This window comes from Engystomops pustulosus, chromosome 2, assembly GCF_040894005.1.
Source record: "Engystomops pustulosus chromosome 2, aEngPut4.maternal, whole genome shotgun sequence".
Classification (NCBI taxonomy): Eukaryota; Metazoa; Chordata; class Amphibia; order Anura; family Leptodactylidae; genus Engystomops; species Engystomops pustulosus.
In genome coordinates this window covers 193,348,975-193,373,174 of record NC_092412.1, presented here as the reverse complement: position 1 = coordinate 193,373,174, position 24,200 = coordinate 193,348,975, and the positions used below count along the sequence as shown (strand labels likewise).

General features: G+C 38.7%; 1 protein-coding gene across 1 annotated transcript in view; it reads right to left on the bottom strand.

The window, feature by feature from the left end:
* Positions 1-919: 919 nt before the first annotated feature.
* The window catches only part of LOC140119059 (serine/threonine-protein kinase 38), a 37,698-nt gene continuing 14,417 nt past the window's right edge, over positions 920-24,200 (bottom strand). Inside the window, exons 4-14 of the mRNA XM_072137683.1 lie at positions 23,650-23,772; positions 23,432-23,515; positions 18,273-18,396; positions 17,376-17,530; positions 13,822-13,924; positions 10,308-10,369; positions 8,465-8,582; positions 7,490-7,613; positions 7,276-7,371; positions 5,019-5,113; positions 920-4,342 (exon numbers count right to left, since the gene is read on the bottom strand). Of these exons, the coding sequence (XP_071993784.1) occupies positions 4,212-4,342; positions 5,019-5,113; positions 7,276-7,371; positions 7,490-7,613; positions 8,465-8,582; positions 10,308-10,369; positions 13,822-13,924; positions 17,376-17,530; positions 18,273-18,396; positions 23,432-23,515; positions 23,650-23,772 (1,215 nt within the window). The 3' untranslated portion in view covers positions 920-4,211. The remainder of the gene's footprint in view (positions 4,343-5,018; positions 5,114-7,275; positions 7,372-7,489; positions 7,614-8,464; positions 8,583-10,307; positions 10,370-13,821; positions 13,925-17,375; positions 17,531-18,272; positions 18,397-23,431; positions 23,516-23,649; positions 23,773-24,200) is intronic.

Genomic DNA, 24,200 nt, shown 5'->3' with positions numbered 1-24,200 from the left:
ACTGTCAAACTACGGTAAGTGGCTTTGTATTCATTCTAAATACAGAGTTATCCACATGACCTGCTATTTTATTTGCTCCAATTTGTGAGACCATTGCTGCAGACATAGAAATGTATTCACAAAGGTGAAGAGAGCAGTAAGCTCCACTTTGACTAGAAGAGATTTTTTTTTTTTTTCCTAAAGATAAACCAAATGTAAAAAATGTGTTAATGGAATTTGTTCTATGCGTCACAGAATCTGAATGCCTCTTGTAAGATAAGCAAGATGGCGCTTGTACATTTTTCCTCAATACAGGGTTTTGTAAGTTAGCAGAACTGGCTGCAGGAAGTCACTTAGGTCCGAAGAATTTCTCATGCCAGGAGAGGACTGAGAAAGTTGCAAATTTTGGCTCAAGTCCCATTAAAATTACAAATATGCAATCAGAATAAGGCAGCAACAAACAAAAAAAACTGGGTTATGGGCAATAAATTTGTCTCACTTGTGTAAGAAGTGTGCTGAATAAAACTCAGCTTTGTAGAATTAACCTTAAAAGATAATGGGGGAGATGTATTAATCAGTCCCGGCCAGAATACTGGAGTACTTTGCACCCAAAATGCTGTGCTCCACTATTACCAAAGGTTTTAGACCATTTTTAGGCTGTTTTTTGATTCCTCTGAAAAGGGAGCAAGAGTGGACAGAAAATAACCAGAGTGATAGAAAATTCAATATTACTGCGCAGCAAACAAAACCAACTAACAGGAGGTGCCAAGCCCAACTCCCCAGTCTTATACTGCACCAGATTAATCATCCAGCATCAGACACAGAGAGATGACAGGATTGGCCCAGATTTATAACATCATCTTCAAAACAAGTTACCCAATTAGAATCTGACATATATTCTAGAAATTGTAAAAAAAAATTAAAAAAAACACAACACACATTGATTTTGTACAAACTTTATTTTTTTAAAAATGACAGACATTACATGCATAGAAACAGATCAGAAGGGTCTACATTTTTCCCCAAAACAGGTAGTTTCTGGCAATCATACAGTACAACTACAGAATACTCTTGTACATCAGAGGACGAGGGCACTGAAAAACTGGAATTTAATACAAGCTTTTGGGAATGAGAATTTAACACTATAGAAAAGGTTTGGTCTGCCTTGCATTTGAGAAGCTAGAAAAGCAGTTTACCATAATATTTCCTTGCGTCATAAGCATATACATATACAAACCAGAGTATCACCAATTCCCTTTCTAGGTATTGGTAATGCTTAGAAAAATGGCCTAGTCTGCCAAACACAAATATACAAAACGCTGCCTCTTTGTACATTGTTTAGCACTATGAAAGAGTAAGAAATCCTGGCAGTAGAAAACTGTAAAAATGTCCATTTTGTTAAGAAAAGTGCAATTAAAAATGTAAAGGCCAAAAGAAGAACCCGGAACTAAAATCCTGCAGCGGTCGCTCGGTGCATATATCGGGCCCCTCCACCTGTATAGAAATCCACCACATGTGCAAAGGCAAAAGTTGTGCAAATTCTATTGAACCAATGCCATGGCTTTAGATAAATGGAGCAGAGTGATGAATAAGCCATTAATGTATCAGCATGTTTAAGATATGAGATCCAAAATACTAAAATAAAACTGAATCGTTAAATAATGAAGAGCTACACAACTAAAGTGTACGAAGAGGAAGGCCTGAACATGAATAATGTAACGTGACTCTCCCGGGTCAAGAAACGCCAGTGCAGCCAATCCCAAGCTGTATTGAAACTCCCTCTTAGCTAGTGATTGGCTGAGCAAGCATCTCCAATCATTTCCTGAGCCACCGGAACATCATTTGCGTTTCAAGACGTCTTATTTTGCTGGTCTATCGGGTTCATTGCTGAAGAAGAAGTGTATCATGTATAACATGCCCATTGGCTGAGATAGGATTAGGATAAACTTTGTGAAACAAAATGATGTGGATGTGCTCATTTACGAGCTAAATAGATCTTGAATTAGTTCAACAGGCACAAAATATACTTTATACTTAATAAAATTGTTCCAGATATTAGAAGGTCGTCCCTTCCTCATCAGCAAGACAGAGGAGACTCCAGGTCAATTAAGCAAACCCACTGAAGCCACAGATCCAATTTATTCTAGCTTAATGTCCTGTATTGTGCCATGAGAGCAGTGGATATATATAGCTGGGTGTGGCGCCAGGGACCCCCCAGTCCTGAAGAATATAATCAAACATACTGTATATGAGGGATCCATCTGGATTGTGATAGGTCCATAAGGTTTCCTGTTCCAACGTAACAGAAAAGATCGGCTTTGGATCAAACACAGCAGAAACCTGAAAGAATGTTTTAGTGGACATTACAAGAATCCCAAGTACATAAGGGAGTTTCTAAGAAGGTCTTATATGGGAGGTAATGTAGCTGGGTGGTCTTTTTTACACATGGGCTCCAATTCAGACATGTAATTGACAATACACTGATCTCCAAAGCTTCTCTGCAGTCTTATTTGCATATTTGCCCCCATCCATTAATATGCATAAAGTTTTTTTTGGGGAAGGGATGAAATAAGCAGTTTTCAATCACTTCTGGAAGAAAATAATCAATAGAACAGGAAGAATTCATCCAATTTACACAGACCAGTTCCATTCACACTAGGCTGTCATCAAATCCCAACTAAATTCTAATGTCTATGGCCAGCTAAGACATACTCTATACAACCATATTAGAAAACCACAACATGGTTCATTCATCATCAAATGTTGCTTGTCATGGTGAGAAGGGGTCATTATATATCCAATCAATATAATAAGTAGCTACAAAGTACAATAAATTAACAGAAGTTCTATAAAATAAGAAAAAAAATATATCTATAACTTGGAGAAACTTTTAACAATATTAATTCCAAAGCCTTAAGCAAGTAATGACAATCATACCAAGCCATGTCAGATCACAATGAAAAGTGTGGCCCCGTTCGCCACTGACCAAGCAATTTCCATGTGAATTGACTTGTTGTAGACTGTAAGGGACCCCTGCACACATACCCCCTAAGCCCGTGGAAACGGACCTGTGTATTGGTCATATCCCAAAAACTGAGAGCATGGTACTGGACGGGAGTCCTTGCATCATAGTCCCAGTGTGTTGGCTGAATAGCAATACAGGCTGGCAGTCCTTGAATGATATTTCTGTATGATGCAAGGACTACACTGGGGTTGACCCATTGGATCTGACCTGTACACAAGTCTGTCTCTACACATAAAGCACATTCATGTGCAAGAAGCCTAAATCTGTTGCTAAAGAAAACACCAAGGTGCCTTTGACCACCATGAATTAAACATGTAGGTGAAAACAGTCTTGCGAATTCTCAAAAAAAAAAAAAAAAAGTTCAAACCATAGAAGTTCCTCTCACATCATATTTATACAAGCCACAGAGGAGAAATAAAGCACAAATAAAATACTATCATCCAGCCATATTAACGCATAGCCCTTTCATGAGTAAGGCACCACATAAAGTCCTGCATACCACTGAAAACAAATAACAACCATAAAGCACTTTTCTGCCATTTTATAGCAAACATCATTCTTAAAAGCGATTAAACAAAAGGAGAAAAAAATTAATCCAAATATTTCACGCATGGTTATGTCTGAGAACAAGATTTCTAGAATATATCAATGTAAATAAATAGGTTGAGTCCAAAAACACTTGCATGAAATAGGGTCCCAAATACCAAGTTTGTTGTCGTATAGGATCAAAGATTTCAAAGTTTCCGCAATATAAGTGCATAATAAAGCTGGTGCTAAACTTCGTTCTTAAAGCTATTGACACATATACAGACTGCACTCAGGTCAAGCTTTTATTGAGTACCAAGCAACCCTTCCTTCTTCTCAAAATTGACTATGCGGATATGAAGGGCATAACTAAGTCGAATTGCTGCAGATGTGACCTGCGATGCTAAGGAGGCTACTAGATAACCAGACTTTGGTTTTACCATACACTGGTTTCAGATACGACTGTTCCAATATCGGATTGTGATCTGCAGGGTGACTCCCTTTTGTGAGAATTCACAGTTTGTTGCATTCTTCAAGAGATATAGGCTATAGAAATATGGAAGCCTGAATTTTCCAATGGTGCATTTCTAGCAAAAAAATAGCACCGGTCATGCCAGCATTTCAAGAAAATGCAAGTAAAAAAAAGAAAAACACGAGTGTATATTGGCCCGAGTCGTTCAAATCATTTCCTGGGTCTGCTAAAGGTAGGCATCGCCCCTCTAGCTGTAAGCCCTTCAAAGCGCTTGTAGGTGTAATTGATGAAGACCCAGTCCTTGTTCTTAAAGTCAGTTTCTGGATGGTTGCAGGCAACACCTACGGAAAGAAATCAGAATAAACCAATGCTGAAACAACCCGGCTATGAACTGCACGGTAAATGTAATATAGGGATGGATTTTATCATGTCTGATCCTTCTGTTACTGGGGAGATAAACCCATACAAATGAGGGAGTGGTTTTACTTCTCTTTTTGAAAGGGGAATATTTTAAATGCATAAATTGTAAAACTTTGCAATATACTTAATCAGCTTCTGTGCGCCGCATTTCTGCTGCTTTGTCTTGTAGTGAGCAGCGTGTCTGAATACCCTCTGAGTTCTGTCCACTTCAGACAGATAAGAAGGCTAATGATTAGACTATACAGGATGTTAAGTCATTAGGCACTTTATAAGGTTCCTTTGTCTCACAGCTGTCAATGGATGCATATATAGACATATATTGAAAGTCACTGTGGTATATTCTTTAGAAACCAATGATCCTTTCCACTGACCCAAGGACACCTTCAGAAAGGCAGCATCTCCTATAGGAAAACCCTATTAATGGTCTCCTGATTATACTGGGGAGTGTACCAAAAAGTAATAGGTACTATTGTATAATATGTACATAAACAATTACAGGAAGAACATAGAAAGCCATTGTCTGTATCATCTAAAAGAATAAACAAAAACATGAAAACTGAAATCTCTGAAGTTACCACCTGCTTTCTAGAGACTTACCCATGGGTTTAAGAATGTCAGAGTCTGGAAATTCATCAAAATTTGAGGTGTCATCAATACTTTTTATTTCAATGGGAATTGCAGCAGGTCTTTCCCTGTAAGTACAAACATTTATTTCATAAAATTATTTTGTTATAAGTTTTTTTTTTTTTATTTGACAGAGATTTCAAAACTAAAACAATGGTATGCATAGTGTGTTTGTAAGCTTCAATCCATTGATCATGGCGGTCATTGATTCAACAAACCTAACTGCTAGGAAGGTGAAGCTGTGAGCCCTAACTTTACCTTAGATATGCACTTGTACTGGAGGAGAAATACAGTTTACAGCAACTTCAACAAATGATACAAAAGAAGCCAAAACACAGATCTCCAATGCGGTCATTGGGGGAGATTTATCATTAGGCAGGATTTTGCGCAGATGTCTATGTGTTAGACTGACAGGTTTCCAACAGTCGGATTTGTAGTCCAGTGTTAAATGCCTTCTGATGTTAGAATCGGCTGTGTGTGCTCTATGCAAATAGACTGCAACACACACACACACAATCTGCTCAATTCCTGACTTTTTGCGATGTTTTTGCACAGGAAATTCTCAGATACCTCAAACATAAAATTGAGCGAAAACTTTCCCCTGTAGTAGAAATGGACCCACATACACCCCCTCCTATGTGGTGTAGCTTTGCGATTAAATTTGTGTTCTTTGAAAATTGATAAATGTGGTGTTGCATACTCTGTGGTGTATTTTTTCGCCATTGTGTAACTTTAGAGTTGCAGTTTTTTTTCCTCGCTAAAAAACGATGTTTACGCAAAAATCTGTGACAATTATATGCCAAGAAGCTACATATGACTAATGATAAATCTCCCCCATTGAGTCTTTTGGGCATCTATTGTATCCGTCAAGTATGAGCCTAGCTTAAATCTATATCACCATGTAGATATTTATTACTATGGAATTCATTTAAGTCTCAATAATGAATCAGTCCTCAGGGTGCGGTCCAGAGTGGCAATTAACATGTTTTAAAACGCAATGCAAAAGCTGAAGAGAGATTTGCCTAATTAAATTGATGTTAAAGAAATCAGCAATTTAATAGGCAAATCTTTATTTAACAAATGAGTTTTAAAAGGCAGTACCACAGCTAAACGCAATGTGTGACCGCACCCCCAGCGAGTTTCTCGATTGGAAACTCCTTGTGTTGAAATTCTCAGAGGAGATTCAAATATGAGAACAACTTGCAAGTGGCCACCTTAAATTAAGATCAGACATTCTGGGACGCGGTGATACCCAAAATGTTTATAATTTTTACTGTTTATTTGCATGAGTTCTAGGAAAAGGGGGCGATTTGAATTTTTAGTATTTTTTTAATAAATTTATTTTAAACTTTCTTTTATTTTTAACTATTTTTAAAAACTCAACCCTAGGTTGTCTAATTGATCCTACCATATACTGTCATACTACTGTTTGGCAGTATATGGGGATTTTCCTCATCATTCATTACAATGTTCAATTTGCACATTGTAAAGAACAAGTTAAAACCAGACAGCCTCGGGACTTCGCAAGACCCAAGGCTTTTATGACAACTGATTGGCAATCTTATCCAAGATGGTGGAGCCCACATGACTCCAGGGTTTAAATGCCTATTGCAGCTTTGCTAGAAGCATTTACAGGGTAATCACCTGCGATGTGTTACTGATGTGTATTGTGCAATATGAGCAAACAGCCACCTCATATGGAAAGGGCACAGCCCATGAGCCCTCTCCATACCCCCACAGCCAGCACGTGATGTAATAGTACGGTAACGCCGGTAAGGGGTTAATAGACACTTTTTATACAAGACAATCTTGGGTTGACCTGCAGATTGTGACAGATCCTGTCGCAGGCTCTGTGTTCACACTGCAATCAGGATGGTGAGGGTTCCTCTCTGCCGAAGCTCCACAGTACAAGGTCATGGGATTGGAGCACAAGGCCGTATCTGCCATGAGGCAGCCTGGATGTGTGTAAAGTGGGCGATTCAGACAGCCATTGCTGCCCGAATCACTCACCATGAAATGAATAACATCTACACAGACACAGAGTATCCAGGTGGCGTGTGGGGACGTCACATTTGGGATATGGTCACACGCTACGCTGGCATGCCCCCGTTTACAAGCGCAATGCTCGCACAGCATGTGACCATACCCTTACACACTGCAAAGTTATGCAAGAATTGGAGAAAAGACGACAACAAATTTTACATCACAGGTTCACCAAAAAGAAACATACCTTATGTGTTCCCAGTCAACGCCTTCAAAGAAAGAGTTTGTTTTTATCTCTTCCACACCAGAAGCCCCAACTCTTTGTTCCCAATCACAACAAAATCTAAAGTGGCAAAAACATAGACTAATGTAAGAAAGAGTAGCGACTAGAAGTATTAACTTGTACATAGTTCTTTGTGCATATATCTCACAAAAGAAGAAATACAGAAAAATAAATTTACCGTAAAATAAGGTCCTTAGCTTTTTCTGATATTGGAACTTCAGGAGGAAATGTTAATGTTTCTTTCCAGTTCATAACTTTCTTATAGGTCTCCTGGGGTGTCTCAGAACAAAACGGAGGATATCCTTTATAAGGGAAAAATATGTGACATGGAATATTTAGAAATGATATAATTTTTTTACATTTCTATGGAGATACAAGTACCAAGCACAAAAGAAATCATGCAATATAATACTGAAGAAACTACATTGTGCCTCTGTGGAACGATCCTGTGTTTCCAATGAAGAAAAGTATTACTGAGATTATATGCTACTTATAACACACATTATAAAGTTGTTTCTGTAACAATGAGATTTATGGAGTTGCTTACACAAGATAATACAGACAAATCCAATGGACCTTGTAAAACAGTGGTCCCTAGTCAGTGGCTTGTGAAACACATGTGGCTCACGACTGCCATCTTATGGACATAACAGAGTTTTCATGGTACCACGTATTGGTAGGAATACAACATCCACACTAGCAATATTGTATACCAATTCTATCCCCTTAGCTGGGCCCTTAATTGGGGAACTTTTGCCCTTAGGCATTTTCACATCTAAGTTATATATTTTTGAATTACAATAAATGAAGCAAAACATAATTAAAAGAAACAGAACAGGTGCAAGGCCATCATTACACCTCAACTCTATGTAGCCTCCATACTTGGTTTTAGACCAACAATAACTGATGTAAAAAAACCTGATGCATAACAGATGTGAACAGACCCTTAAAATCATCTTCAGCAACCAAGTAATTGGTCCCAATCCACATCTCCCACTCCCTTATGATCAGTGACCATCACCAGAAAATGGGTTGGACAACCAATTTGTATATTTTAGGACTATTTATTTATACAGAAATTATATTACATTATAAATATGATTGCACAACACCACTGAAAAGAGAAAGAAAAAACTGAACTTTAAAGCCTTACCTATTAACATCTCATACATTATGACCCCTAGTGACCACCAATCACATAGTTTGTTGTAGCCTGTTTGTAAGAATACTTCCGGGGCAATATAATCTGGAGTCCCAACAGTGGAAAATGCCTAAATGAGGTGAAAAAAAGAAAAGAAGTAAGATTATGAATTCAACATTAATAAAGGGAAATGTGTGAGCTCTACTTCTGTTAAGTAGTTGCTTTAATAATGGCAGTGATGTACAGGTGCTACTGTGGAGAGAGAATAATGTTGCTGCAATGGATATGATCAGTTACCTGTGGGTGTGAGAATTAGACAGGACAGACGGACAGACTGTCCACCATCCCATGGGGAAATGATGGGGGTAGAGACAGATCTGACAAGTGTTGCCTTAATGCTCCATCTCTCCCTCAGAGAGCATTCATGTCACGTATATTTATAGTGAAAATCCAGTGGCTGCCCCCTCACAGGCTAAAAACATGAGATAACATACGAGTTCACATGTTGCCAAATTAGTCCTTTACTTCAAACTGATGATAAGCTACTAAGGGGGGGGGGAGTGTCTTGCTAAGAGTCAGAGCTAAAGCGGACATTCACAGGGTTGTACATTGTAGAGAAACATTGAGATAACTGCATTCCCATAAGTTTAATCACAATTATTAATTAACTTGCATTCACATAAGTGTAGGACAACTAAGGAAGGTTTTCAATATTAAATGGATAACTGACTAAAGAAGCATGACCATACATTAGATGCTGTGTCAGGTTGATGGGCACATGTTAAGTCAAGGTCATCAATTTCTTCATTCATTTCACTTTAAACGGTGTTGTCCACTTTCACCAAATAATTGATATTGGTATAAAGTTATACAATGTTCAAAATACATTTTCTTTATCACCTCCTCGTGGTTTTCTAGATCTGTGCTTGCTGTCATTCTATAGGAAGCCTTACTTCCAATGGTTGAAAACCTGTCATGCAGGTGCACAACTCATCACAGTAACCAGAGCGGTGTTTTAGAACAAGGAAATAAACACGCTTTCTATAGAATGACAGCAAGCAGAGATCTAGAAAACTGAGGACCTGATACAGAAAGTATAATGGAAAATTGTATAACAACATTTCATTATACAAACAACATCAATTATTTGCCGAAAGTGGACATCCCCTTTAAGCTACTCACAGAATAAATAGATAAAAATGACTCCCTGCTGGCAACATGCTTACTGTGCTGAACTGGGCTATTAAGCGAATTACAATATACAATACTTCATGATAAATACAAGATGAAAAATACTAAAAAACAGTCAACCCATTTAATTTGTCATTTTTTGTAAGACTATTATATTCTTTTATTTTATATCCTTTTTTTGCACAAATTTTCTGCATGCAGTGACTGGAGCCATTTAAGGGAATGTGCTGCCTAATCAATGAAAAATTTAAATTTTTTAAAAATTACGGTAATACTAAATTTTATTTGATTGCGTTTTGGGCGAGGGGAGCCTTGTTGTTCTTTTTGGGAAATGTTTTATAACATTGTCCTAGCTCAATGCAAGGTAGGGAACAGATTTGTTTGTTATCCTGTTCAATACTTCAGTAGAGGAGGAGACAGGGTTCACTCCCCTTCCAACTCTTCTATAGACTGCGTAATGTGTGCATTGGCACAGCTGAAATTCCCCCTGATGGCCAGCAGAGGGTAGCATTAAAAATGATGATTCCTTAATTTATACAAATGTGTTAAGCACCAAAAATCTCTCCAAACAGCAGTAAATTTAAATAGTTGCGATTAATAAAAAGATGTTTACACATTTTCTTTAACTGATCGGAAACAAAAAGTCATACACTGTCTAACGTACCAGTTGACGTCTATTTCGCTTCCACGTCTCCGCTTTCCTTTTAGAGTTCATATTTTGAAAATCTGCACAAAAAAAAAACAAATGTAAGTATGAACAAAAAAAAATGTTAACTACATGCATACAATAATGTAAGTATATGGTATAAAGTATTGGTGCATGACGTGCCAAATCTTTATAAGCCACAGGGGAGGAGATTCAACATATGCAAACTATGTCCCCCGTGTGTCAACTCTTAATAAAATAGATCAGCCTGTCTATTTACAGGTCATTTATACTTTTATGTCTTACATTATATTTTTAAAGTTGGGGTTTAATGAAGAAATCGAATAGACAGGCCTAATATCCACTTAACACTCCCCAGGAAAGATAAATTAACAACATTCTGCCCCCCCCCCCCCCCCCCATTCTGTTGCCAACAAAAAAAAAATAAAAAATAGGGAAAGTGAAATTAACCCCTCACCATACCAAAGCATCTGAGGAGTTAAAGGTCCATGACCGAAGTGATTTCCAATCATGAACACTGCTTTAAGAATGGACCAATGCTTTACGCAAATGACCAAAATCAGATGACCACCACCAAAAGATTGTCATTATTTAGCAAATATTACACTATAATGGAAAAACGAAGTAGACTACAAGAATCAATGGCTTGTAGAACCACCTTTAGCAGCAACAGAATGGCAGTTTTCTGAAGGACATTTTTTATCATCACCCCTCCAGCATCATACTTGTGAGTTAATGTAATGGGGTAGTGTCAATATTCAGCATATAGTTATTGCCAACTGTAAAGCTGTGCAATTTCTCCACACGTTGGTCATTCTAGTTGTTTTATGCCCTGGGAATCTCCAATATTCTTAATACTGGAGACCCCAAGAGCAGACAAATACTGGCGACCCCAGAGAAGAAAGAATAATAATCCTCTTGTTTCCTAGATCCTTTTCTACTCCCTGTGCCACACCGCTGCTTCTTCTCTCCTCCATGTGCCGCTCTGCTTGTGTCAGTACACATCAGTACCCAGAGTGGAGCCTTTGCCAGGAGCAGAAGAGGGCCCGGGAGAAGCGCAGTACAGATGAAAACTACTTACCTCTCCTGGGCCCTTTCCTGCTCCTGGGGTCTCTCTGCTCCAGGTCCTAAAGCATAAAACCAGGACACAGAGCTCAGTTATGAAAGTGCTCACTGGACTCAGACTGTGCGGACTGCAACTCATCGCTTTACAGAAAGAATTTTCAAGTCAAACCTTTTCAGTTTTCCAGCCCCCTGTTATATTACAGAAAATTAGTAATAAAAATAAGCTTCTGTGCATATTAGGGGCAGTGCCTGCTGGTGCACCCGTTTCTCTCATTTATGTGCTTAACAGTAGTAGCAGACCGGCTAGTTGTACTTTGCACCACTTATTGAATTTTCTGGTGCATGGACTACATTTTCTGTTATGACACAGCTCTGATTATTCTCTAGGATACTAGCCGTGCACCTGTGTGACCAAGGACAGATTTCTGTGTACATGAAGCATAGAATAACAGCAAGCAGAGATCTAGCAAACTGTGAGGAACTGACTTAGGCCCCTTCCACACTTGCGTTGCAGTTCACGTCAGAGTTTGATCAGAATGCGATCAGGGTTTGGTCAGTGAAAAACACACATTTTGCATCAGAGTGCAATCAGTTTTCAGTCAGAGTTTGTTCAGTGTCTCAGTTTTTCACAAGCGTTTTCAATGCAATTTCAATGCGTTTTTCACGCACAGATAATGCGCATGAAATGGACTCAGAACTGAGCTCTATCTTTTCTATGGCAATTGATGCATGAAAAACGCATTGCACTTGCAATAGACTTGTATGGTGCGTTTTTCACGCACGTGACTTGCAAAAGTAGAGCATGTCGAGATTTAAACGCACGTTAAAAGAAAACGTGCCTGTGTGCGTGAAAAAAAATGCAAGTCTGAAAAGACCCATCGATTACAATGGGTCAGAGTGCAATGCAAGTTCTGCGCGTCAAAAGCACGCGCAGAAAACACGCGTGAAAAACGTAAGTGTGAAAGGGGCCTATGACTTTATATAGGTAAACTGTAAAACTTTTCATTGCACAAACAATTGTATTTGCTAAAATGGGAACATCCCTTTAACATAGTGTTTCACTCATCTAGGACTGCACGCTGACTTTAGAGGTCATGGCGCTTAAACGAGCGCTTATGAAAATTCGCTAAAAATGCCAGGTCACTAGAGCCTTTTCAGGCCGTGTCACTAAGGGGTTAAGTAAACAATGTTAACCCCTTAACGACTTAGCCTTTTTTAGTTTTTTCACTTCCATTTTTCACTCACAACCTTCAAAAATCTATAACTTTTTTATTTTTCCACATAAAGAGCTCTGTGATGGCTTATTTTCTGCGTAACAAATTGCACTTCGTAGTGACGGTATTTCATATTCCATGCCTTGTAATGGGAAGCGGGAAAAAAAAATTCCAAATGCAGTGAAAATGGTGAAAAAACACAGCTTTCACTGTGCGCCCAAATGACATGTCTACTTAATTCTTTGGGTTGCTACAATTACGTGGATACCAAATTTGTATAGGTTTTACAATGGTTTCATACATTTAAAAAAAAATAAAAACCTCCTGTACAAAATTCTTTTGGGGGATTTCTCCATTTCTGGCACCAATAACTTTTTCATATTTTTGTGTACACAGCTGTGGGTGGTGTCATTTTTTTGCGACTTTTGATGGCGTTTTCATTGCTATAATTTTTAGGACCATGCGACCTTTTGATCAGTTTTTATTAATTTTTTTTTATATTTTTCAAAATGGCAAAAAATGCCATTTTCAACTTTGGATGCTATTTTCAGTTACGGGGTTAAACGCAGTGAAAAAACATTATTATATTTTGATAGATCGGGCATTTTCGGACGTGGCGATACCTTATGTGTTTATGATTTTTACTGTTTATTTATATTTATATCAGTTCTAGGGAAAGTGGGGCGATTTGAATTTTTCGTTTTTTTTAATTATAATTTTTTTTTTAAACTTTTTTTTTATTTTTACTTTTACTATTTTTTAGACTCCCTAGGGTACTTTAACCCAAGGTTGTCTGATCGATCCTACCATAAACTGCCATACTGCAATATGGCAGTATATGGGGATTTTACTCCTCATTCATTACAATATGCTGTAATGAATTGTAATTAATGGGTTAAAACGAGACAGCTTCGGGCCTTCGTGAGACCCGAAGCTGTCATGGCAATGGATCAAAGCACCGGGACCCGGCGCGCCGTACTATTACGGCGCGCATCGGGAAGGGGGTTAAAGAAAATCTACCATCAAATTCAAGCATGGTAAACCAGGGACATTCTTACCACAGCTCTTATTCTTTATTTCGGGTAAATACATTTATTACACAGCAATTTGGTACGTGCTTAAATTAACAGCATAACATACATTCCATCTTTTCACTAGATTCTATATATTACAAATTTCTATTGTGCACTGCAAAAAAAAAAAAAAATAATAATAATAATAATTTTACTCACTGACGTCACTTGGTAAACTGTGGTTGAGGTTTCTGTAAAAATCTGTTCTGTGGGCCTTTTTTAACCCTGTACAAAGCCCAAAGTCAGACAGCTTTACATGTCCCTAAATAATTCCAAGAAAAAAAATAAAAAAATAAAGATTAGTTTTCAATTAACCAACAAAATCTATTTTTGGGGGGCGGGGGTACAAAAATAACACCTTGAAAAGGTAATGGTTTCCAAAATAACAATACAAAATTTTAACTTTAAGTACTTCTATACCAACTTAAGTTACTAAATGACACTTATGCCAGCCATGTGTAAATTATGACGCTTTGCTTTACATAGAGGGAGCCGCCGAATACACGATCGGTGGGAGGGACGAGGTTGCCATGAACATGGAGGGGTTTGCCAACTGCACCCACATCAACACACCAACTTTTAACCCCACCCAGAGAATTGGGTCGGTTTTAGAGTTTTTTCCAGGGCCACTTAAAATCCTCATCCCACCAGGTGAGCAGATTGTACTTGCACCTTAAAATTTGTAGCCAACCCCTTTATATGGGTTGTGCCCGTTTAGCATATAATTGACATTGTTTGTGTATTGAAGAGTTATAAGATTTTTCAATATACTTTCTGTATTAATTGCTTATGGTTTTCTAGATCTCGGCTTGTTGTCATTCAACAGAAAGCTTGTTTGCAGGTACGACGGGGGGTATATATGGGGGTCTGATGTCTGAAAGGGCACTTCAACCCCTGAGGAAGTCTCCATTTGGGGACGGAACGCGTGGGGAGCCCTCCCTTTCCAATCCACCGACCGAACCACCCTGACTGTGGACAGCATGGGACTTTGTCCCACACAGCCTCCTGACCTGTCTTACTGACTTGTAATGTATGGACACTTCACATATACGCTCTTCTTGACTTACCTTTAGATACAATAGGGATAGCACATTGCTTTTAAGACCATTGTGATATTTCTACTACTGTATTATCTATATTAGAGCTTGTATTGTGTGCCCACTAAGATATTATTTGTTTGACCTATATACCATCAAGGGTGGTTCTTATACCTCTTTTTTGTCGGTGGAGGAAATGGTTTGTTGGACTGCCTTACCTGGCAGTACCAACTATATGGTTTGATATGTACTTGGTACATTTTTAAATGTTTTTATGTCTTCTATCATCCCTATGCTGGGACATTTGCTTTGTTTTGTATTGAATAAAGGTTTACTCTTGTATTGTCATACGGCACATTCCTCTTTTTTCTTTCCAGTTCATATATTGCTATATATGTGCCGATAGACATTGTATAAAGTTTAGGTTGTGCTAGGTCCCCTACATATTTTCATGCAAAGCTTCATTATTTACTTCTAGTGGATAAAAATAAATGGTTATTGGTCATGTGATGTCACACAGGTGCAAGACTTATCACAGAGTAATCAGAGCTGCGTCTTATAACAAGCAGTCCACGTATGTGACATCACATGGCCAGGGACAGGTGTTTTTTTTTATCCACTAGAAGTAAATAATGAATCCTGTTTAACCCCTTAATAACCGCCCTATCGGGAATCTATGTCGGTCATTAAGGGTACTTCTTCTGACGCGACACCTTTCTACGGCGCCGAGTCAGAAGAAGATTTCGGGACATCGGGTCAGTATAGTGCCGGGCTGTGATATCACAGCCCAGACCCGGCACTAACACCCGGGATGGGAAAAACTCTGATCCCGGGTGCTTAACCCGTTACACGCCACGGTCAAGTATGACCACGGCGTGCAAGTGTGTCCCACGTGGATCGGACCCCCCCCGATGAGCTTACCGGGGGATCCGATCCCTCCTGCCGCTGCCCCCGGGTCCAGCGCGTGACCCGAGGCTTCCGGCTCCTGCCAGGACCCGGCTGTATGTAACTGAGCATGCGCAGCATGCTCCGTTACTTACACTATACAAGTGTATTGCAGTGTAAAGGCATGAATAAGTGATCGGATGATCGCTTGTTCAAGCCAAAAGGTGGAAAATATGTGAAAAAAAAAAAAAAAAAAAATTAAATCATTTTATAATAATAATTAAATTAAATAAAGTCCCATAAGCTCCCCAGTTACACATATAATGCAAATACAGTACACAAAACAAACGAAAAATTTACATTTGGAAAAACTATATAAATGAGGTATCACCGCAATCGTAGTGAACCAGAGAATAAAGATAAAATATTATTTTTACATTACGGTGAGCGGGGGGGAAAAAAATGCTAAAAATCCAAAATAAAAATTGATGATTTTGTTTGTGTCCCCCTTGAAATAGTTAATAAAATCTCATGAATAAGCTTTAGACTCCCAAAATAAATTATCTATACATTGTATCTCATCCCGTAAAAAATAAGCCCTCATATGTTTGCATTACCAAAAAAAAATAAAAAAAATGTATAGGTCGTACAATGTGACAATACAAATCTGCTGTGAATGGCGCCTCCATTCATTCTATACTTGGCCGTGCGCCTGTACAGAAGTTTACCACCACATATGGGGTATCAGTACACTCGGGAGGAATTGGGCATCAAACGTTGCATTGCGTTTCATCATTTAATTTATTCTTAAACTGTCAGTTTGGCCTAAATGAATGTATTTTCCAAAAAAATTCCATAATTTCTAAATCGCAGGTCCATATTGTTTTAACCCATGTAAAACACTTAAAGGGTTAAGAGACTTAATAGAAGTTGTTTTACATACGTTGAGGGGTGAAGTTTCTATAGTGGGGTAATTTATGGGGTGTTACTATTATTTAGGCCTTTCAAAGTCACTTGGAAGCTGAGTTTTCCCTCAAAATGTGAGTTTTGGCAATTTTCATGAAAATGAGAAAAATCGCACCTAAAGTTCTGCACCTCATAACACCCGAGAAAAGTGAGAGGACGCATAAAATATCAACCCAATATAAAGCAGACATTCCGTAAATGTTAATTATCAAGCTTTTTAAGTAGTTTTACTTCCTGTCTGGAAAGCAGAACATTTCAAACTTGGAAAATGAAGAATTTTTACAAACTTTTGCCAAATTTTCCCTTTTTTTCAGAACGAATCGCAAAACTCATTACTTAAATTTTATAACTAACATGAAGTACAATGTATCACGAGAAAATATTCTCAAAATCACCGGGATATGTTAAAGCGTTCCGAAGTTATAACCAATTATCGTGAGACATGTCAGATTTGAAAAATCGAGTCTGGTCATTGAGCTGAAAACTAGTGTCGGTGATAAGGGGTTAATGACAACAAGCAGAGATCCAGAAAACCACAATTTAATTTATATAGAAAATATATTTGAAAGGGATATAACTTTTCATTACATAAATAACAAATTACTTTCTGTAAGTGGTCAATCCCTTTAAGGGGGTGCACTGTCTATTATAGGAGAAGGTAAAGCCATTCTGTAATCTGAACTGTAATGTAGCACAAGGAAGAAATCCACTTTTTAGACTAATGCCTTTGTCAATGACCTATTTTATCTAATCTCTACACACATTTTATGTAAATTAATACATATATAAAAAGGTATATACATGCCAAACATCCATCATTACTACCTTGCTGTCCAGTAAAAGATTATCTGGCTTGATATCCCGGTGTATGAATCCCAACTGGTGGATGGAGTCTATTGCCAGCACTGTTTCAGCAATGTAAAACTGTGTTTCCTCTTCTGTTAGTGTGTCCTTCTTCATCAACAAGGTCATCATATCACCTAAAATCAGGAAACAGAAAAATGAATCATGATCACAAAGATTATCTGCATATGGAAAAAACCCCATTGAGAGAACGTGTACTCAGAAGTAAAAATTAGACCCCACAATCAGCTCTTGAGAGGGCCCCCAGGGCTCCGGATATGTTGTCCTGCTCCACTCCTCCCCCCTGAAAGTGGGAGGAGGGGTGACAACATGATTAAGACATTTCCCCAGTGATGTCACTGCCCTTATATGGACAGTGACATCACTGGCGGTCCTGCCAGAGCATACGTTCGGTAGTGGCCAGGAGTGGATGCAATACTTTGCATCTGTCCCAAATAGGGTCCAATGGCCTACGCTGAGTGCAAATGGTCGCTCACCAGGAGGGAGCAGGATCTATAGATGCATCTTGGTTTGCCTTTTGATCCTGCATTTTTTTGCAGAATCCAACGTATACTGTGCAGACAGAGGCAAAAAGGAAGCCACCATTTGTCAGTATATGGATATGTTCAGTGTATACAGATCTGAATATCGGTCTTCAGTATAGATTCCTGGCACTGTCCTGAAGCTTTCTGTACCAGAGCATATAAACACTGAACATACACTCAACATATCCATAAAACAAAAGGTGAATTAGGCCCAAAACAGACATGATCTAGTATCATGCACCAGGTTTTTATGTAGATCTTTTGCATGGAATTGTCCAATTCAGAGATATTACAATCTAAATGTTACAATATTGCATCCACACTACACAATTACCTCCCGGGAGAAACTCCATAATGAGATATAGATTTAATTTGTCCTGGAAGCTATAGAACATTTTCACCACCCAAAGGCTGTCCGCTTCCACCAAGATGTCTCTCTCAGCACGAATGTGTCCAACCTAAGGAAAAACAAAAACTACTGATCACACAGAAGAAAAGCTGGGTCCAGCAGCAAATTATAAGCAATGTAAAAACCAGGGTGGGAGAGATATCCTTGAGATCAAGGGGCTCAGCTTCCTCAAATGGATGGAATATCCTTGTCCTGCACACATTGGTGATATGGATCCAGCTGTATCCATCATTGGACCATGGAGATGGCAAGAAGTGGTGACTCAGTGATAAGGGGGTGCCAGTGGTGCGAAAACCGATCCACTTTTTTCAGCAGGAGGAGATAGGAGGAGCATCACACAATAATTGTATGTTCAGGATTTCTCCACCATGACATAACTCCATATAATGGGAAATACCCAAGGTCTCAGTTTAACAGAGGCTGGATACTGACAGCATACAGTGGCATCTGTTCCCCATAGGCTTACGGTAAACTTCTACTGTATTTCGAGTATAAGCCGACCCAAGTGTAAACCGAGACCCCCAATTTTAAACAAAAAACTGGAAAAACCTATTGACTCGAGTATAATCCGAGGGTGGGAAATGCATTGGTTACTACCTCGCCAGTAGTATATAGCCTTCCAGCCCCCTGTAGAATATAGCCTGCAGCCACTACCCTAATATAATGCCTGTAGGAAAAAAAAAAAAGCAAACAAACAAACAGTGTACTCACCTTTCCGACACCCCCCGGCAGGTCCTCTTCTATACAGTTATGCTGTGAAATCAAGAGGTCCACGAGGTCCGTCACAGGCATAGTAGATTGTCAGCAAGCGGCTGACGTCACAAAATGTTAATTGTTTCATTGCATCTTAAAATAATTTGTGTTGTCATAAAGTTACACAAGGGTGGTACAGGCTTTTAACTTGTAATCAAGACAAATGCAATTGCCTTGCTGTCTGCTTTCAAAAAAATATATGCGTTTTAGGGGCTCCTTTCCTTTTTAATTTGTTTTGTTGCTATATTTTGCAGACTGAGACAGTCTTAAAATTTCTAGCTGAAAAGCAGACTTTTGATTATTTCTGTTTTAGTGATATTTTGATGATTTATTCATGTGAACATATGACTATAAGTCTTCTATGAACTCTACACATGTACATTAGGAGGTTTGAAGCTAATATTTTCTGTTTGGAGCACATTTTTTTGCCATCAGAGTAAATTTGTATGTATTTTTTAATAAAATGTTACACTTTGAATCAAAATTGCATGACGGCACCTGTGTCTATAAACTTTTTAATGCAATTTTGAAGATGGAGCAAGTGCCTGGTTTCAGAATAAATATGTATTCTTTATGCTGTAATTCGCGTTTTATTTGTAAGTGTCAAATTTAAAAAAAAAAAATTCTGTGGCGAACAACGTGACAAAATTTTCAGAAATGCCTGGCAGGGAAAGTGTTAACCCCTGTACTCAAAATCCCTAAACTTTGATAATAAAAATGTTACTACCCACCATACACAGTGATAGTAGGGCAGATAGATTTGCCATAAAAATGTTATTTTGGGACTTTTCTATACAAAATGGATGAATAGTAGGATGCAGCGAGATGACTGTTCCAGGTACTATTTCATCCAGGTTCAGGGTTCCTGGACAGCTGAATAGTGAACACAACAAAGTGACTTTGCTAAAAGCTCTTGAGCAATGAACTTCCGGATAATTGTGTTATCTTGGCAATACATCCTGTAGGCTAACGCCACAACATTACTGCTTTCATGGTTTGCTCCCTTTTGTACAGCCACTTTTGTACAGTGCACTGAACAAATACTGCAAATATCTTCACTGGTGACAGGAAACACAACATAAAACTGCTGTATATACTGTAGTTTTCTGCTGGCCAACAGTCTCACCACTTTACATTACACATTCCTTTGAAGGAGACCTGTAAAGGAGAGTTGAAAATCTAAACAACCCACAGCTCCACATGGATCAGTGGTGTAATGTACCAAATCTCCCTGTACTATCCTTATAATTCGCTCAGGCAGCATCAAATAAAATGGCACACACATTTCTATCCTTGATCTCAATTTTTTGGTAGCTGCACATCCATTCAGTGAAGTGCCATGATGCCACAACATACTTATATTGGATTTACTGTAGCAACCGGTAGGCACCAGGAAAAATGGAGATGGAGAGTAGGATGTGCCTTATAGGAGTCACCCCTAGGCAAGTATAGAAGTTGGGTTACTTAATAGCAGCCATGGAAAGAGATGTTACATGGCAAAGTGGACCTATAATTGGTTTAGTGTCTCAAATCACTCAGACAGGTTTATCACAGACATTGAAACTAAATTAATATAGACTCTGGCACCCATTTCCATGATCGTGTGTAGATGACACACAATATAAATTTGTAAGTAATACCCTATTCTCAGTACAACAAACCTCTGTACTGGGAACAAATGCAGGTCTCACCAAAAGGGTCCCAATGTTTGTATAAAAACAAACACGATCTGTACACAAATCAATGCCTGCAGTTACTACACACACACACATATACATTCCTGAAATGAACACATATATTCACACCAATACGTACACAAACATTACATGTTGTTTATATATATACAGTAGTCAAACCCTTAAATACACACACACGTGTGATAAACGTACATATACAAATAACACATGCACATACCAGACATACAGTAGCTAGGGATCATTCAGTGAGAATAGGACATAAGAACATCATGAGGAAAACCCCTTGGGAGCGTGCAGGGCCTCACTGTCACTCCAACCTAACTGCTACAGGAGCTCCACATCAAAAAGAAGCAAAATCCTTTAAGAGACAGACGCCAGGATTTAGGAGCAGCACAACTTGTGACAATTATATGATATAGATGAAGAATAGGAGATTCGCACAAGATCTCAATTGGGATGGTAGCGGCCCTGGACAAAACCACACATAACTATTGCCCCGGTCTGCCTCTTGTTACCCATTACTCCGTCCTTAGTGTTATGTGTGAACTTAATTTTGCTTCGGTTATGCTCATTCCCAAATTTCAAGCTGAGAAAGAAAATGCATGACAAGCTTCTTCAAAAAACAAAGCTATGGTTTCAAAATATTTCTCTCCTCAATATCGTCTCAGTTTGTCGCATATTTGAAAAAGTTTCTGTTAACCCATTAAACTCTCTCTAGTGGAGACTCAAGCAACACAAAAGCTCGTTGGCCAAGAGCAAGTTCTGTCCGTGAAACTTGCTTTGTGTGTGCGCGCGGGATCACTGAACTGAACTCAGATGGAGAAATGTATTAAGAATTAAGGTGTTTTGAGAGCCAGTCCTAATCCCCCCTCGCACTGCATGCCAGATTTACTAATAGGGTCCACGCACCTTACCCTTCCTCTCCTCTCGCCCTGCCTTCTTTCAGAAAAACAGATGTGTGATCCAGAAAACTAAAGAAGAGTTGCAATTCTTGGCCGAACGGCAGGAACTGCAACTTTTTTTCATGCCTTGTCCACGTGAATGGCGACAAGGCATAATACATGGCCCAAGGTTGTCCATTCAGTTCAGCCATTCTAGGTTTGGTCCAGTACATCTCTTTAACACATGGAAGGAGTTTGTATAAACAAACCAGTTGGTGGGAAATGGGTTTAAGACAAGCCAGCTAAAAAGTGTGAGAAATTTTTCCTGTCACTAGTTCTAAAAAACAAAGTATGCAGCAACGCAACAAAATAATGACCAAAACTTATATTCAATGTCACAGCCTTAGCCTTATAGGGATATTCCCATCAAAACAAGATACTCAGGATAACACATTCTCTAATTCACTGTTATTAACAAAAATATAGCATTTCACAGATATAATTCCAACCTGTCTATCAGTCCTGCTGTACACAATTTTTTGTGTATGTGTGGAAGTTTGATTGCAAGTACAAAAAAAAAAAAAAAAAAAAAATTCTAATGAATAGCTATCAGATCCTCAACACGCAGCACTGTATGTATATATATATATTAGTGAAACCTCTTTGAACAGATCACATTACACAGGTAAAGGGTGGTCTGCAGGTAGTGGGCAGTTATCATAGAGTATAATGGCAAAAAAAATCAGTTATTTGGGACACACACGCGCACACACACACGGGCACGCACACACGGGCACGCACACACACACATATGTTTCACCAGGGTCCAACGAGATGTGGAGCTGGTGCCCTAAGTGCTCTGCCAAAGAACTTCTGCATCATTTACATGTTTCTAAAGTGAAGTTTTGCCATTAAAAGAGCAGCTGAACAATAAAAACAAAACTGTTGGTGAATATGTGGGCATTGCTCTACATAACATAGCAGTTAGCTCAGGTAGGTTGACACAGGTGACAGATTCCCTTTAAATGACCCTCAGTATTACTACACTCAGCCACTACACACAGAATGGCTTTATTTTTCCAGCTCTGTTATAAAGGTCACGTGTTGTCCTCCCATTGATCTCATAATTAGAGTCTTTTCTACAAACACAAACTAAGGTGAAACCTCCTATTAATCCAGCACAAAGAATGGCCTGTAACCATGGGGTGATCGAGGAGGAGTTGTGTAAGGCTTGTATCTACTAGTGTGATACAAGGAAATATAGAACATAAAATATGATAGGCGACATAGAGGAGAAGTTGTGGTAAGAACTGAAGCTGCTGAACCTCACTGTACTTTATAAATGGTTGTTTACTGTGAGACACGCTCTGAAATCCTCATGTACTACACCCATGTAACCACTTCCTTTTAACCCACAAACTGCCAAAACATCTCCATCACTTTGAGGATTTAAATACACCTATGAAAAGGAGAATTAACCCTACATTATCATTATAATAAAGCACCAAAAGAATATTTTGGTGGTATGTGAAGAGATATATAGATATTATATACATCTCTAATTATTATTGGATCCAGGGTTCATTGACAAACATTTATAGGATGTACCCAGATGGTGAAAGTGGAACAAAATCAAATTAGACTCCAAATCATAAAAAATAAAAAGAATATTGGTTTATAGATGTTAACACAAACCCCCTCCACCCCCCCCCCCCCCCGAGAAAAAAAAAGTATGTTTTTAGAGTCTACTCACCTGCTCCTTCTCCAGCATATCCGATTTCCTCAATATCTTCATTGCATAGACATGACCAGTGTCTTTCTTCTGAACGAGTCGGACCTAGAAGGCAACAATAAAAAATAATAAGTCACTTAGATAGGATTCACACTTAATTTCTCTCTTTGCTTATATTTCTACCAGTTGTGCCACTTTATTATTGGCGACTATATTAATAGTTGGAAAAGTCTTTTTACCTCCCCAAATGCTCCTCTTCCTATTACTTTCAAAGACTCAAAATCATCTAATCCCAAACGTGTTCTTTTCAGTCGCAGAAACTCTGTTTCTTTTCGTGCATGTGCCGACCTTCGCATCTTCTTCTAGATTTCAAAACAATAACAATTTATTAGCCAGCAGAGATAAAATGTTCGTTCTGGAAGAAAGGAACAGTCATGAAAAGGGAGCATTGGAATGGAACAGAGTCAAGGTATGTGCTTCTTGTTTTTACAAAGACTAAATTCATTCTACCAATAGGGATGTATTAAAAATGTCCTATAATTGGCAGTTTTTGGGGTTCACTGAGACACCAGCAGTCGAGCTTTGCTCACGCACCAATGTCTGTAGAAGAGGACAGCCAGGTCATAGACTGGGCTTTAGAAACTATGGCCATTTGTAGGAGACCATCAAAATACATGGGGCACGTGCTAACTGTTGAAACAACGACATCCAGAATAGATGTTCTTGCTCCCTCCTCATGCATGAACCTCAGCCACCTAACAGGTCCTGCGGATCCCACCGCTCAGCTATG